The sequence below is a fragment of the Electrona antarctica genome (genome assembly GCF_951216825.1).
Source record: "Electrona antarctica genome assembly, chromosome: 8".
In the NCBI taxonomy this organism is placed as follows: domain Eukaryota; kingdom Metazoa; phylum Chordata; class Actinopteri; order Myctophiformes; family Myctophidae; genus Electrona; species Electrona antarctica.
This window is the reverse complement of record NC_136789.1, coordinates 1,723,804-1,741,726: the sequence shown is the minus strand read 5'-3', so window position 1 is coordinate 1,741,726 and position 17,923 is coordinate 1,723,804. Positions and strand designations below refer to the sequence as shown.

The window sequence follows — 17,923 nt, the reverse complement described above, 5'->3', positions numbered from 1 at the left end:
ATGTTTTTTGTAGATTCAAGGATACAATTGCTAGAAAAGATAAATAAGTTAATGGTGTGTAATTTAAATCATGAGACATGGATATACTATTTCAGTTACTGTTGCACATGCAGCGATAACTTTCACACACACACACAAATGGGAGGAATACAACATAATGAATGGTCAAATAACTTGAATTGAATTATGAATGAATTATTAACCTGTGACATTGTTTCCTTTTTAATTATTCTGTTTAGAGTTCTGTTGTTTCGGATGGAAAACGTGACAATGGTTACTCCCCTGAAGCAGCCGATTGTGTTTGAAATCGTGGGCTTTCATGTGCCAGAAGGCCAGGGGCCTTTGCTTTTCTTCCTAGCTCTGCTCAACTACCTGATGGTGGTGCTGGGTAATGGGCTGGTGGTGAGTGGCATCGTATGCGATAGGGCCCTGCACAGACCCATGTATGTGATGGTTTGCAACCTGGCAGTTTGTGATCTGCTGGGAGGAACGACTGTGCTCATTCGCCTCATGATATACTTCTTGACGGGGCAAAAGAGGATCGCTTACAACACTGCCATCTCCCAGGCCATCTCTGTGCACATTTACGGTTGTGCAGTGCAGACGATTCTTTCAGCAATGGCCTATGACAGGTATTAGACTAGTGCAGAGCACTACATTTAGGGTCAAAAAACACAATTTTTATTATGTACCTTAGAACAGTGATTCTCAAACTTTTGCAAGTCAAGGACCCCTAGAAGAGAATATTTGTTTAAGAGTTTTTAACATTAATACATTTTTTCAAGATTTTCTTTTAAATGCAAAAAAATTGCAGATGTAAAAGCTTAAGGCAGCAAGACATGACTACTTCTACAGTATATTCATAGACCGTACATATTTTCCTAGCTACTCACTGTTGAAAGACAGTCATTCTCTCTCATTATTCACTTTTGGTATAGTGTACACATCTTCTTAATACTATACGTCTTTCTTAATACTATATTTATTGTTATTTGTAGTTTGTGCATATTCATTCATATACTGTACTTGACAGACTGTTAAAAACTGCATATATCCAGCTCTATACTCATAGTTGATAATCTGTGCATACAATAATTCAGAGTCACTGCCAATAAATGTATAGTGATATATTTATTCATATATTCACTGTGCAATTATATTTATTGATTGACTGTACATATATATATAATCTTTTTATAACAGAAGCCCAGCTGGGGCAAGTATTAAACAGACATAATAAAATATAAAAATAAAACTCAATCCCCTATCCCACCCTCCCCCCACCCACAATCCAAAGGATAGTCGGAAAACATATACAAATAAATAAATATATCTATCTATATACACATATACACAAAAATACATACACAAAAAACAAAAAATGATCATAGCAGAGCAGATTTTGTTATGTGCATACGCACGGCACACTATGCAGTTTGTGTGTTGTGGTAGAATGTCATAAACGGGCCCCAGGTCTTGTAAAAAAAATCTCAGAGCCTGCAATTGAAAACCTTAACATCTCCAACTCGAGACAAGACATTATATCACGAAGCCACTGATGGAGACTGTACATATATATTCAATCATTCAGAGATACAGTGCAGATAATAGTGTATATATATAGCAGCCCAGCATTACTTTATGACACATGAATTTCCATCCGGAGATGGTACGATGTTTATCTTTATCTTGTGGCAGCGGTGGCCGAACGGATAGCGGCGCGGTCTTGATACCGGAAGGTTCCTAGTTCGAATCAGCCGTCCGACACGTTAAAATTACCACCGCCGAAGTGCCCTTGAACAAGGCATTGAACCACTACGATGAAATGTGTTCTATGAGCAGGGCCTGGCTGGAAACAAGTTCTTGAGCTTAGCCCAGATACCCTGGGTAAATATAGATTTCATTTCATTTCATTTCAACAAAAGGCCCAAACCACACCAGTTGCAACTCCTTGAGACAAAACCGTTTTAAGGTCAACCACACCAATGCAACGCCTTGCAACGCAATGAGTTGCATTGGTGTGGTTGACCTTAAAACGGTTTTGTCCCAAGCAGTTGCAAGTGGTGTGGTTTAGGCTTTAGAGTTGAACATATACTATCAACATGCTGAATCTTCACTAATAACTTTTTGTCTTCAGCATTATGGTTAGAACATTGAGGTCCTGAATTCAAACAAGGGTGAATTAATGGGCTAATGATGGATGTGCATTAAACGGTGTGGTCATATACTATACTGTACTGCCATTCGTGCTACTCTACTTCAGGACTGTATTGTGCTTTCTGTTTTCTGTGCCTACTACTAATACTAATGTATCTAAACAAAGCCTTAGTTTTGACCTGTTTGTGACCATTGCCCATATAAAATGTAAATATAGATGATGAAGTGAGATGATCAAACTATGTCCTAGATGCGACAACTGGTTCTACTAATACACTAATTATGATGACTTTGTTTCACAGGTATTTGGCTGTGTGTCAGCCACTGAGATACCATGCCATTATGACGTCTTCACGGCTGGTCTTCTCATGTGTCCTGCCCTGGCTGGTTGCTTTTCTCTGCATCGGTGTGCTCTTTGCCCTCAATGTGGGCACACCGCTGTGTGGCGCCATCATCAACCATGTCTACTGTAGTAACCGCTCCATTCTGCAAAATGCCTGTGCACCCACACCAATAAACAATATCTATGGTCAGGTTTAAGAACATTCAATTCACAATAAGATGTTATAAACAAACTTTGCCTATTCTTACACATTTTGGAATGAAACAAAGTGTTTATTAGCTTTATTAGTAAAGTTATCAATAACTTACTTCCAACAAGGAATTGCCTGTAGCTGTTTTACACAGCTGTTTTACACAGAAAAGGACTTATATTCTATTCTTTATTGTGTAGTTTTTTTTGTTTCTTAACAAGTTATTCATTGGTGTTTACAGTGTTACCGGTTACCCTGGTTACAGAGTCCTCACAGAGTCCCCCCCCCCCCCTATTCATGTCAGTGGAAGTTGCGCAGTGGCGTTTTGAAGCACCCGGAAGAACCATCTACTTCCGCATTTGACCACCAAATTTTGGTGGTCAAATGCGGAAGTGCAACCGAGCTAGCCTGGCTAATAAGCCAGACTAATATCACACAACACTGTCGCGGTATATTAGTCTGGGCTGGCTCCACTTGGATTTCATTTCCCGGGGGGCGGGTTCAAACATTTTCTCTTCGACGCAATTGGTCAGAGCTACTGTCAGTCAAAGGTCTCAAGCATTGAACGTCACTGTACCAAAGCCCGCCCATATTGCATACCGTGTCCCGATTGGCCCGACCTGTTCTCGGTTGTAGGAAAGAGGCGTGCTACTGAGCCTCGCCAGACCCTAATCCGCTGGCAGGCAAATTTTTTTTTTGCCAACGGCTGATTCGGTCTGGTTTATTAACCAGGCTACAACCGAGCGCTCAATGTTAAAGCCCAGCTGCACAGGGTTTCCCTGTCATGAATCCACGGGTCCGCCTGCAGTCCCTCCTCTTACCACTAGGGCCGAGCGCCTCAACATTGGAGAGCCTCACTGGGGCCTTGAGGGCAGTAGCATGTTTATAATCTTCTATTGGTTTCCACTACGCTTCAGAGTAAGCCTGCCGGAAACCAATAGAATGAAAGGTTAACTCATTGTTAACTCTCTTCACTGTCATATCACAGTGAAGGGTTCGAAAAAGTGTAATGTATAAATGAGTCCCTTGTCTGTCTTCAGGTTTGTGCATGTCCTGGTGTCTGAGCACCGGTACCTTCCTCGTTATTGCCTTCTCCTACATCAAGATCCTCCAGGCCTGTGTTAGGCAGAGCGCCGACAGTGGGAGTCGCAGCAAAGCAGTCCAGACCTGTGCGACACACCTGGTGATCTACGTCTTCTACGAGTTGTCCTCTGTGGTCATCATCATGAGCCAACGATTCAGCACGGCATCTCCGAATGTCAAGAAGTTCTGTAGCATTCTATTTGTTATAATTCCACCAGTCATTAACCCCATTATCTATGGCCTTGTCACTAAAGAGTTGCGCTTAAGTATAATTAAGCAATTAACCAAAAAAAGAATGCTCAAACGGACCTCGACTGTCAAAGCTAACAATTGAAAGGTGCTTTATGGACCTGTGTTTTTGAACATCTGGTTTCACAAATTAATTCCGCATTGTCAAACCACTGAACCCAAAATTGCTCCCGATGTGCTGGTTGGTACCTTGCATGGCTTCCGCAGCAATCGGTGTATGAATGTGTGTGTGATTGGCTGAATGTAATGCACAATCTATGTAAAGCGCCTTGGATAAAGGCGCTATATAAATGCACCATTTACCATTTACCATTTGCAGATTCTTTGTTCATCTTCATTTTATTGTAATTTGAAACATTTCCTAATTATCAATTGATATGTAAAAATACACTGTAGGTTAATATTTTATTTACATAATTTGCACCATCACATTCTTACACTTTGGGGATTACCCCCCTTAACGTGGCGTTGAAGTGAAGATTATAGCACAGACCCTTATACATTATATAAGAGCTTATTATATAAGAGCTTATTATATAAGATTATAGCACAGACCCTTATACATTATATAAGAGCTATAGGGTAGCATTCCATTTTGTTTGTCTTTACTGAGAGACAGCCAGTAAGAAATCTGAGACTCTTCTCATGGGATTTGAACAGACAAGCGAGGGCATTATATAGCCGCAATTATAAATGTTTGTCTGCCTTTGTGTATGTACTGTATGTCTACAGTATGTAAATAATAGTGAAAACATATGGAGACAACATATGGAGTGTATAATAATCAAAATGTATACTTTTGAAAATGGCAGAGGCTATGCCTTTTTTCATTCCACCCTATCACAGATATTTTACCTACAGAAGCCGTACATACATAACCTCACACCTATTTTACAGTATATATGAAAATAACCAACATGATATTGATAGTTAAATTATAGCTATATCTTCTGTGACACAAAAAGGATGACCAAGACCTTCATGGCTGTTGAAATTTAAGCTTAAGAATTTTGAAAATAAGTTGTCATATTGTGTTTTATATTCATATCAAGCTAAACGGCAAACCTTTGATCTAAACAGAATGTAAAAAGACTTCATGTCTGGTGGACTTTGAAAATGCGTTTGAAGTTTTCCTTACAGGAAAAATTGTTAAGTTGTTGAATAAAATTTCGTTCAACTAAATGAAAATGTATAATGTCCTCATTACTTCTCCCTGGAGAATATGTTGACAGTTACTATGACAGCTGACATCTTGCTGACATCTTGCTGAAAACAAACCCTTCTCCACCATTTATAAAAACAGACAGAGGGTGTTCTTGTTACTTGCTTAAGGTTGTCCGGTGAATGTTACAACAGGAACAAGACGGACTGTTGAGGAACGAGGAAGAAGAAGAGCAGGTATTTCTCCATCTAATTTTTTTTATTTCAAGAAAAATATTTTCATCATTCCAATTTAAGTTGAATGTCTTCATTCTAAAGCAAAAACCAATCAACTATATGGTGACTCATAATAATCTATATTGAGTGATGCTGCTTTCTTGGTTTTTCCATTGCTTTTTGTAGACAAAGTAATTGTAATTTCCTAACCTTATAGTGTCACCATTCATACTAAAGGCAAATTGTTTTATTTTGTTTGTTTGTTTTTTATCATGGAGTCAAAATATCTAGAGTAGATACTGCCAATCATTCATAGCAGTGGATAGAAGAGTTCATGTGAGCTTTAAACCCAGATCTGTGCATTTGCAACCCCCACTAACCTTGAGTACTAATTAAACATGGTCTGACTACTGCATGTTCTTCTAAAACTCTGACATGTTTGTTTTGTATTTCTCCAAAGTAGAATCCTTCTCTTCAGTTTCTATGTTTTGCCTTTACTTTAACAGGAGACTACTATCTTCTACAATATGTGACTATGTGCCTTGGGTAACTGTTTTGAGTCCTAACTGTGTCATCTCTCTTGTTTTAGGTCGATGGATAACTACACTTACAACAGCCTCGTACTCCAGCTTGAGGGGTTAAAGGTCACAGAGAAATCTGTGGTCCCTGTCTTTATCTTCTTCTTTGTTTCCTACTTGTTTATTATGTTTGCCAACGTGGGGATTGTAGTTCTGATTGGCATCGAAAAGAGCCTTCACCAGCCCATGTATATTCTCTTTTGCAGCCTGCCAATCAATGATATCATTGGGAACACTATAATGGTACCTCGTTTGCTCAGAGACATTCTGGTGCCTCCGTCTGAGCGGCTCATCAGTTACAATGAGTGTGTGGTCCAGGCGTTCTGTACGCACATGTTCGGTACAACCTCTCATACAATACTAATGATAATGGCTTTCGATAGGTATGTGGCCATCTGCAATCCCTTGCGCTATACCACCATCATGAGTGGTAAAATGCTGATTAAGCTGACTGTGTCTGCGTGGGGTGTAGCTTGTGTTTTGGTGGGTATTCTACTTGGCTTAACCATACGGCTGAACAGATGCAGGACTATGATCACAAACCCGTTCTGTGACAATGCTTCACTGTTCAAACTTTCTTGTGAGAGCGTTTTTATCAATAATGTCTATGGGCTCACTTTCACTGTGGTACTTTTTACATCATCTATAGGGGGTGTAGCTCTCACCTACACTAAGATCACAGCTGTTTGCCTGACCAGTAACAACAAGAGTTTGAACACTAAAGCCCTGAAGACATGCAGCACTCACCTGTCTGTATACATGATTATGCTTTTATCTGGAATTCTTATCATTGCTCTTCATCGTTTCCCACAGTTGTCAGACTATAGGAAGCTCTCAGCCATTCTGTTTCACATCATCCCTGGCAGCCTAAACCCCATCATTTATGGAGTGCAGTCTAAAGAAATACGCAAATTCTTGTCAAATGTATGTCGGTCCAAACAAAAAGTGTTTCCTTAATTTTAAGTTTACTGGCTTGTTAGTTTTTTCTTTCTTTTTTAATTACTAATGATGAATCCTGTGAAAACATGCACCTGGAGTGTCTTGTTGCGATTTCATGTCTTTTGTTGGCATGTATGTATTATACCTACAAATGGTTGCAGTTAGGTGAATTATAAATAAGTATTAAAATATGTCTACGGTCATTTTGATTGCTCAACTTATTATACGCCACACAATGAATGAAATTATAAATGTGAATCAATTTTGAAGTTGTACATCATTTGTTTTAGGATTGGTGCCAATCGGATAGTATTTAAAATAATTCCCCATCAGTCCTTATTCTTGCTTAGAATATGGATTGTTTTTTTATATACAAAAAGAGCATCTACATACTCTGCATTCAGAATAAATGTCTTGAACCCACAATGTATAAACTAAAATAAAACATAAAACATGCAGATAATGGGCTTGTTTAGACACAGCTTGCTAAAGTCTGATAACATAATTTGAACAATGAATTTGGTACAGAAATACAATATTATTCTGATTTGTATATTTACAGCACTATATGACGTTGCGGGCATCCACGCACGCACACACACACACACACACACACACACACACACACACACACACACACACACACACACACACACACACACACACACACACACACACACACACACACACACACACACACACACACACACAGTAGGCCTATATGTCAACACAATAATATATGTATGTATCATGTAGTACTATAGGGTGTGTAGGATGGGTGACAAATTCCAAATGTACTTGTACAATGAATTTAGCTTTCTCTCTCCATTCTGTCATAAACTATAGTAAAACCAAACCAAAGGGGGTAGAGTGGCTGGATGGTAACTGCAAGGTTGCCAGTTCGAACCCGGGCTCCCCCAGAGTTGGTGTCGAAGTGTCCTTGCACTATATATTTCTAAAACATTTCAAAGATTTATTTTCAGGCAAACATGTCCACCGTAAGATGAACCTAAATAGGTTTGAATGGGGTTTCTAGGTGTAAGTATGTAGGACAAGTAGCCAAAGTTTGTGTAATTGCCATTGAGAATGCATTGGGCGTTTAAGTTAAATAACTCCGAAACTACAAATCATTTCAAAGTAAAAAGTTTCAGCATGTGTCTCCACAGTAAGCTGAATTATAAAATGTGTGAATGGAGTTTCTAGGTGAAAGTGCTTTTTTGACGTGCCAATATCTGCCATTGAGCCCCATTGTGAATTTCTCAAATTTGAAAGCACTATATTTCTAAAACTATGAAACATTTCAAAGATTCCATTTCAGGCAAACATGTCCACCGTAAGATGAACCTAAATAGGTTTGAATGGGGTTTCTAAGTGTAAGTATGTAGGACTAGTAGCATGGCAAAGTTTGTGCTATTGCCATTGAGAATGCATTGGGCGTTTAAGTAAAATACGGGGGGGACATATTTTGACAGCAGAAACTGCCTGTCATAATTTCTCCCTATTCCAAAGCCCCCCCCAGGTACATTATATATTTAAACTATTTTCTGCAATGGTACACTTATATCATATATATTTCAGTGGGTAGATCTTGTTGAGCTGGTCATTTTGAAAGTAGATCTCACGTCATAAATGTGTGGGCACCCCTGATGTAGGCCTACCGATTTCAACAGTTTTCCGTCTGAAGTCTGAAGTCCCTAACACAGATCAAAGGAGCAAGCTGAGGGAATATCTCACAAAGTTTGTGAGATTTGTGTTCTCAATCTGAGCAGGCTGGGTTGCACTGCTTTGATTGATTGATTGATTGATTGATTGATTGATTGATTGATTGATTGAGTACTTTATTAGGCAGAAATGTAAACAGAGAACAGTTAACTTATTTTACATTCAGGTTTTTACATTCAGGTCCTGGGTATTCAATTCATAATCATGACATGAAAAATCAAAATCATCACAAAAAATTATAAAAAAAGGTATAGTTTGGGGAAAAAATAAAGGGGGTTATAAAGAGAGTCATGCACTTGACTAAGGGAGGAGCGATCATTTTGTCTCCCTTTGGCCTGTTGAAAGGTAGATTTTCAGACATAAACGTCAGTGATTTGGACGTCAGCGATTTGCATTTCTTTTAGGGAAGGGGTAAGGGCATTCCTACTCATCTGATGGACTCCGGCGGTGCACCATCTATAGAAGATGGAACTTGGAATATGCAAAGGACAGACACAGACATTGACCCGGTTTCCCAAAGGACACATGGTGTAAGAGGTATGGTGTATAGCACATGCTCAGATGCCCTCTAGGCCGCACACAGAAGCCTAGTGTGAACATAGACATTCCGTGCATAGATAATGCATGGAATATTATATAATATTATATATTATATAATATAATAATAATAATATAATATATATTATATTATATATATAATATACAGTATATATATTAAGAGTAAAGAGAGCCTACTGTCAGCTGTCCAGCAGTCCAAATATTATTCAATTGCATTTCAGAATGGTAGACCTGAGGCCTACCATACTAGGCCTGAGGCCTGAGGCCTACCATTGCGTGGAACATCTATGCACGGAATGTCTATATTCACAGGCTTCTGTGTGCGGCCTAGAGGGCATCTGAGCATGTGCAACACCATACCTCTTACACCATGTGTCCTTTGGAAAACCGGGCCAATATAATTTTGCTGTGCTGTGACATACTTACAGAGATCTCTGAAAGGTATAAATGCACTTGTACCTGTACTAGTACTTGGATGCCTGTCTATGACGTCTCTGACGTCAGTGCAGACAATCATTGGTTAAGGCAAGGGTCACTCTTCAGTCTTCAACGCTCCCCACTACATATTGTATAAAATTGCATGTGTAAACTTTTCCATAGATTTCATAGATAGCTTCATAAACTATCATCAGTGTTGTGTGAATTCATGTTTTGTTTGTTTACACATTGTCTTGTATATGAATATGTTACATTCATGTTGATGTGTATTTTTAGCCATTATTTAACCACTTAACTCTCAATACTTAGGCCCCGTCCACACAGAGACGGCTATTTAACCACTTAACTCTCAATACTTAGGCCCCGTCCACACAGAGACGGCTATTTTTTATAAACGACCCATATAAACAAATCTTTTTAAAAACTCAGTAGAGATTTTAAAAACTCTGTTTATGCGTCCCCGTGTGGACAAGATAAACTTTAGCTATAAAAATACCTATAGGTGTTTACGAAGCCTTAGTAAGCTTGGCCTTGGCTCTATACTTGGTCTTTTATTTCTTCCCTATTCTCGAGAACTCGAGAACCGTTCGCCCCACCGACTTCAAATTCAACACAGGGAGTGCAGTGCCCGGTGTCGGTCGGACCCACGGTTGTCCAAAACCGCCACAAAAGGCTACAGCTGACATCACAAGGCTAAAATGGGTGCGTTAATTTGGGCACTGCGCCAAGGCGCTACACGGTAAAGCGGCCATTAATTACTCATTGGTGGGCGTTACTTTAATCAAACCAATCAGAGCATCGGCTGCCGTTCCCTTTAATCCTATAGAACACTAAACACGGGTGATTTTTACCCGGACGATGTCTGAGGTGAATTTCACCCGTGTTTACTGTTTAGTGATAGAGAAAAATCCCATACAGCCACAATTGGTATTTTTTTCACTGGCCCAGGAATGGTCCCCAGCTCCTTTTTTAAATAAATAATACCCACATTTTTCTGATTTTGCCACCCTATGATATCTATTTATTTATTTTTGTGATGATGAAAAATGAAAGAAGACTACCTCAAGTTGCCATGTATTGTTGTACTTCAATATATTTTGATAAGATATTTTTTTGGGAATATTTTACATTGGGTAACATATACCCGGGTTAAAATTATTGATGGTTTGACAAAAAGGATGTTTAGTGTTCTAGCCAAATTAACCATTGGGCCAGTGGGGCCGTGGCCCAAGGGCCCATTGTTCTCAGGGGCCCTTGGCTCTCAGGGGCCCATTGGGGAAACTGGACTACACGGTACTGGGTTTGAGGTCCTTCATTGTTATAAATGTAGGTAAAAAATAATATTCTGCACGCATGCGCGCTATGGGGGCCCCAAATAAATGACAGGCCCAGGGGCCCTCGTTGGGGTTAATCCCGCTCTGGTTCTAGGGTTAAAGATCAGACACAGTCTATTGTCTGTGCGTTAAGTGGTGAGACCAAAAGAAAATGAAACATCATAATGTAATGTCCAAGTGATCGCAACCCCAATGCTTGCATTATAAGACATAGCCTTTCATTGCATTTGAATAAAACCACACACACACACACCACACACACACACGCACACACGCACACACGCACACACACGCACATGTCTTTCAAAGTGTTAATGCATGCGGTGTGTGTGTGTGTGTGAGAGAGAGAGGGACATGTCATGTGTGTTCGTTCCCTGGGTATTGAACTTTTTAAAGATTGAATGAAGTGAGTGAATGACCTATGTTAATATCTCCTGCAACCAGCTTTACTTACTTACTTTATCAGACGTACGTAGGCATTGTCGCCTGCATCAACGACACGTCTGCTCATGAGGGGCACGGGACGGGTAGCATGAAAATAAAGCATGCTACAATCCAGGTCTAGTGCCTGCTTACTGTACGTAATCGCCCCTCAACTTATCCGCGCGTCCAAAATAAACTTACGCCTGTCAATTCTCAAATAGGCCTATAGTGAAAATAGAAGATCTACAGTACACACTCACAAATAAGTTACACGCAAATAAGTTACACGCAAATAAGTTACACGTTGAGATCTTGATCTATTTTTGCCCTTTATTCGTTTATTTTAAGTTGATCATCATGACATGCCCAAAAAGGTTGATCATGATTAAAATGTACTTTTAGATTAAAATAATGGATCAGGATGTTTACTGTCCTAGTGTCCTGGATAGTTGCTAGCTAGATATTCCATCCCAGCCATAGCCTGATGTTTTGTAGTGGAAGAGAACTACTAATGCATGCGATTGTTATAGTTTGTGGAACTTTGCTAAACTTAAATATTCTACATTTTCAAACGGTGTATCTAATATGTTGTTAATGTAACTAAGATAGGCCTATTAGATGGTAAAACAATTATTTGCCAATAACATTGAAGCTTTGACTGTTTACTGTTGTTTTATCCTACAGTAGCCAGCTTCTACAGTGTAAATATAATGTACTGCTAGTGTAGGTCTAAATTAAAATGGTGATTAAATACATGTGCATTAACAACCCTCTGGTGTCTTGCATTGCTTTAAAATACAAAATTACTATCCTTTTTCTTCAGGACTGACATCTCCGATTTTACGGTTTTAACTCACACACCGACCAGAGTACAAATATTGTGTTAAACCCAGAAGCCCTCTGGCCTGGGCCGCGGTCCAGGCACCTTGGCCGGTAGCCCAAGCCTGGCAGTGTGCCGTGGGCTCGACTCCCGATCCCGACGGCCTTTACTGCAAGCCTACTGTCTGTCCCTCTATAAAAAATCACACCCGTGTGAACTGAGTGGTGCAACTACACATTTATTGTTATAGTTACTGTACATTAGAACCAGGAAAGCATCTGTGTCATAAGTACTCTTATGACGTCACATACTAACCATACTAACCTGCTCGTTTTTTTGGTTGCTAACCATAGCAACCATGCTCGTTTTTTTGGTACGAACAAACACAGGTACACGGGACACGGGTACAAAGCCAGTTGTTGGAGTGGTTTGCACCACTCAAAAAATAAATAAAATAAAGGCGAAAGCCACAAGAAAACATTTAAAAAAAAACAGAAGCCCTCTCTTCAGAAACGACACAAGACATTCCAATCATTAACCATTAGGTTTAATGTTCAACTTCATTTTCATACACTTATATATACATTAGCCCCCTGGCTTTCTCATCCATTATATCTATAAAACCATGCAAATACTGTAAATGATAAACAAAAGTGGGGGGAAAAACGAAAAGAAAAAAACTAAAGCCTATATGGTTTTAGAAAAAGTTAGTATAGTGCTTCTGGTTCATTATTCTGACAGCCTGAGGGTAAAAAACTGTCTTTGAGGTTCCAAGCCCTGATGTCTGAGGGATTCTCTGTTTAAAGACATATCTGTATGTACAGTATATTTGATCAGTTCAGCAGTGTAAACCAGTTTAAATAAGCGGCTTCATGACAGTTTCTGCAATAATCTTTTTTTTATACCTTTTTCTTGAATTTTTATGTTTTCACATAAAGATGAATGAAAGGTATAAATTATAAGCACTGCAATAATCTTTTTAACATCATCATTAGTATTGCTTGTAGGAGGCACACTATAATGGTTACATGCTAGTGCATATACCGTAAGAATGATTAAATAGAGTAGTACTGCCTGTAACACAGATAGCCACATTCAGTGACAGATCGCCCATAGCGTATGGATCATGCAGCTGTTCCACAATGACAATTTATAATATGGTACTACTACTAACTCATTGTTACTCTCACATGACTGGTGAATCTCAGCAGCATACCGCTATGAGAGAAGCGAGAAACTGAATTTTCAATTCAAACTTTCAATTTGTTTCCCACAGTTCCCAGGTAGCATCAATGTATAATCATATTAGCTAGGTGCTAGAATTGTAATCATATAATGCCACAAAGGCATTATATACACAATGAATATATAAACAAGTGAAGTACAAAAAAAGACCGGCACAATGCAAAATGATACTCCAGATGTGAGGTTTACATGAGGATCAATCACAATCATTTCAACAAGATTTGTAGAATTTGCATATTAAGATAATGAAAACACTTTTTTGGAGCTAAATGCATTTGTCAAGAATTTGCGTATTTCTTTAGACTGCATCATTAACCCTATAGTAATTTAAAAATGCGTATTTCTTTAGACTGCATCATTAACCCTATATTAAAAAAGAAAGAAAAAACTAAAAAAACAGTACTTAAAATTAAGGAAACACTTTTTGTTTGGACCGACATATGTTTGACAAGAATTTGCGTATTTCTTTAGACTGCACTCCATAAATGATGGGGTTTAGGCTGCCAGGGATGATGTGAAACAGAATGGCTGAGAGCTTCCTATAGTCTGAGTACTGTGGGTAACGATGAAGAGCAATGATAAGCATTCCAGATAAAAGCATAATCATGTATACAGACAGGTGAGTGCTGCATGTCTTCAGGGCTTTAGTGTTCAAACTCTTGTTGTTACTGGTCAGACAAACAGCAGTGATCTTAGTGTAGGTGAGAGCCACACTGCCTATGGAGGATGCAAACAGTACCACAGTGAAAGTGAGCCCATAGACATTATTGATAAACACACTCTCGCAAGAGAGTTTGAACAGTGAGGCATTGTCACAGTAAGGGTTCATGATCATGGTCCTGCATCTGTTCAGCCGTATGGATAACCCAACAAGAATACCCACCAAAACAAAGGCTGCACCCCATGCAGACACAGTCAGCGTAATCAGCATTTTACCACTCATGATGGTGGCATAGCGCAAGGGATTGCAGATGGCCACATACCTATCGAAAGCCATTATGATGAGCACTGTGTGAGAGGCTGTAGCATACAAGTGTGTGGTAAATGCCTGGACCACACACTCATAGTAACTGATAACACGCTCAGAGGGAGGCACCAAAATGTCTCTAAGCAAACGAGGAACCATAATGGAGTTACCAATGATGTCAGTGAATGGCAGGTTACAAAAGAGCATATACATAGGCTGGTGAAGGCTCTTCTCAAGGCCAATGAGGACTACAATCCCCACGTTGGTGAACATAATAAACAAGTAGGAAAAAAAGAAGAAGAGAAACACAGGATACATAGATTTCTCTGTGACCTTTAATCCCTCCACCTGGAGTATGGGGCTGTTGTAAGTGAAGTTTTCCATCAACCTAAAACAAGAGAGATGATGACGTTATGACTCAATATGTGGACAAAATGCCAGAGTGGCTGTTAACAATAATGCAAGACAGTTCCTTTAAGCTTCAGCAAGAAAGTAAAAGATGCTGTCAGTGATTTTCTTTTTCTTTGTTAAAGTAAGTGTTACATGTATAGCTACTGTATGCCCATAGCAATCATTGCGATAAAGTGTTGGTTCAGTAACGGGCCGGGTTCAGAGTAAGTATCCATCCATGGGAACCAATGTTTCCCATGCCATGTGGCACATAGAGCAGCAGCCTATCTCCTGGTTCTCCAGCATGATGGAGTTTGATGTACAAGTATACACCCCCTGCGACACTTTAACCACAAGACCACTGAGCTGGTTCTCCTGCTCTTAAATAAAAATAAATACATTTTCAGGTCAGGATACCAGTTGCATCCAATCAGTAGAGAGAGATATGTTTTCCCCTCAATTTTGTTCTACACATGTCAAGCTGACAATTGCATAGTGGCAGTACATTACATTAATTTTGCATTTTTGAAGAGAATTTGTAATAATAATACCTTCTTCCCTTGCTTCTGTTGCCTTAATCTTTAGCTCAACAACTCCAAATATTCACACAAGCCTGTCTTCACTTCTAAACTAAAGACCTTATCCTCTGTCCCTACTTTTATAGACCACTTTCAGACATCTGAATAATGACTTGCATTTACATGATGTAATACTTGTCAGGTGTGTCCCATGGCAATGGATCCCATGTCACATCATTGTCAAAAAACATGTTCTTAGATGGGAATGCAGCTATAGTACTCGTGTTGAAAACATTGCAGACAAATTCCAGTATTGTTTTGAATTATTTCGTTTTTGCAGTTTACACCAGCCAGTGATGGGCAGTACTCACCGGTACGTATTTCAATTACAAAACGGGCCAATCCTGCAAACTTTGAAAGCCAATATTAGCCAATTAGGATGGAATATGAAATATCGGACAGATAATATCAACAAATCTATTTTTCAAAAGTCAGCCTCCTGGTGGCGCTATAAATGGTAAATGGTGCATTTTATATAGCACCTTTATCCAAGGCGCTTTACATAGATTGTGCATTACATTCACCCATTCACACACATTCATACACCGATGGCGGCGGAAACAATGCAAGGCACCAACCAGCAGCACATCAGGAGCAACTAGAAAAAGTGCCCTTCTGGGCACAGGTCTCCACCAGGAGGAGAGGAGTGTGTGTGATGTTTGGCAATATGCCTTTGATGGCAATTGGATGATTTGAGGCATTTTGTTCCAAAAATGTGTTTTGCAAAAATCAACCTGTTGGTGGCGCTATAACAGGCCAATGTGAAAAGGGTGGGATATATTCCTCAGCCTAGTAAGAAAATGTGTGAAAGATTTCACGTAAATTGCACGCTGCGTTCATGATTTGAGGCTTTTGTTCAAAACGGGGCAATCTTGCAAACTGTGAAAGCCAATTATAGCCAATTAGGATGGAATATGAAATATCGGACAGATCCGACTTGAGCACATGACCATAGAGATACTGTGTAACGATTTGTGAGATTTTTGGACAGAATCTGGAGGAGTAATATCAAAAAATTTGTTTTACAAAAGTCGGCCTATTAGTGGCGCTGTAAAAGGCAGATGCGGAAAATGCAGGTCAAAGGTTTGTCCTTGGCCTCTAGGGAGTGTGCATGGAACGTTTCACGCAGATCGGTGCAGTTTTAGGTAAAAAATGTGAAAAGCTGCCTCATGGTGGCGCTATAACAGGCCATTCTGGAAAATGTGGGGCAGAGGTTCATCGTTGGCATCCAGGGAGTGTGTGTGCAAAGTTTGGCATCGACCGGGTTAACGGTGCCGGAGATTAGCTGGTAACGGACGGACGGACGGAAGGACGGACGGACGGACACACGGACGGAGTGCAAAACATACTCTCTCCCCATGCCTTCGGCCTGGTGGAGACAATTAGGGGTTCAGATTCTTGCTCAAGGACACTTCGACACTAACTCTGGGGGAGCCCGGGTTCGAACTGGCAACCTTGTGCTTACCATCCAGCCACCGCCACCCCGTTCTAACAGGCCGTTCTGGAAAATGGTGGTTCATCATTGGCATCCAGGGAGTGTGTGTGCAAAATTTGGCATTGTCCGGGTTAACGGTGCCGGAGATTAGCTGTATACAGATGGACACACACACATGGATGGACGGACGGACGGACACACACACGGACGGACTACAAAACATACTCTCTCCCCATGCCTTCCGCCTGGTTGAGACAATGAGAGGCAGAGTATATGGGTTGTCGCCCTTAGGGGGGTCAGATCAACATATGGAATGAATTCTGTACTGGCCATGGAGCGTGTCTTGAGTATATGGGGTTTGATGAGGTCAGATCAACATATGGAATGTCAGAACAGGTCAGCTCCATATGGAGATCTAAGGGTGGCAGCGGGGGCAGTGTCTTGAGTGTACAGGGTTTGATGAGGGCCCACGTAGGGCCGGGCCTGTTGAGTTGAGAACTCTAGTTTTTGCCGGCTGCCAGGTGCGGCTGGCGGCTGCAATAGTAACTTTGGGGCAGGCCCGTCTAGAGTTTAAATGGACAGGTATCAGTCAAAAGGGAGACATCAAAGAGGAAGGATGGATGGGGAAGGATCGACATATGGAATGTCAGACCAGGTCAGCTGGTCTGACATTCCATATATGGAGATCCATATATGGAGATCTAAGGGTTTGAGGTTTGAGGTGAGATGTAGAGTTGCTGGCCAATATTGATGACATCAGGGATCTCCATATATGGGTTTAATATTGAGGACATCATGTGATGTCACGAGGCATGACCATATATGGGGCGTGGCTGACTGACTGATTGACTGACTGACTAGTCGACTGACTGACTGCCTGACTGCCTGACTGACTGACTGACTGACTGACTGAATGCACAATTTCCTAGTTAACCTGCGGTTGCAATTATTCTAAATAAAATATGTGCACAAAATGTTCTCTGTGAACTAATATATATTAACGCAAACTGGAGGCCCAAACTGAGGCCCTCTACAGGAAGGCTGGAAGGGAGAGAGCAAAGCCATTCTTCCTGAGGAGTCTTGGTTCCTTCAACACG

The 17,923-nt window shown here is 40.2% G+C and overlaps 3 protein-coding genes across 3 annotated transcripts; 2 read left to right on the top strand and 1 right to left on the bottom strand.

Annotated features, from left to right (window-relative positions):
* Positions 1-255: 255 nt before the first annotated feature.
* Positions 256-4,107, top strand: LOC306928063 (olfactory receptor 10A6-like; the record flags this gene model as incomplete). The annotated part of the gene is made up of 3 exons (XM_079507982.1): positions 256-632; positions 2,460-2,686; positions 3,731-4,107. The coding sequence occupies 3 exons, from the start codon at positions 256-258 to the stop codon at positions 4,105-4,107; spliced, it is 981 nt and encodes a 326-aa protein (XP_079364108.1).
* A 1,879-nt stretch (positions 4,108-5,986) lies between these two features.
* Positions 5,987-6,934, top strand: LOC306928062 (olfactory receptor 8G17-like; the record flags this gene model as incomplete). Its single annotated transcript, XM_079507981.1, has 1 exon — positions 5,987-6,934. Exon 1 carries the CDS (start codon positions 5,993-5,995, stop codon positions 6,932-6,934), a length of 942 nt encoding a protein of 313 aa, XP_079364107.1. The 5' UTR covers positions 5,987-5,992.
* A 6,931-nt stretch (positions 6,935-13,865) lies between these two features.
* LOC306928061 (olfactory receptor 8G17-like) lies at positions 13,866-14,816 on the bottom strand (the record flags this gene model as incomplete). Its single annotated transcript, XM_079507980.1, has 1 exon — positions 13,866-14,816. The coding sequence occupies exon 1, from the start codon at positions 14,805-14,807 to the stop codon at positions 13,866-13,868; it is 942 nt and encodes a 313-aa protein (XP_079364106.1). The 5' UTR covers positions 14,808-14,816.
* Between the last annotated feature and the right edge of the window lie 3,107 nt (positions 14,817-17,923).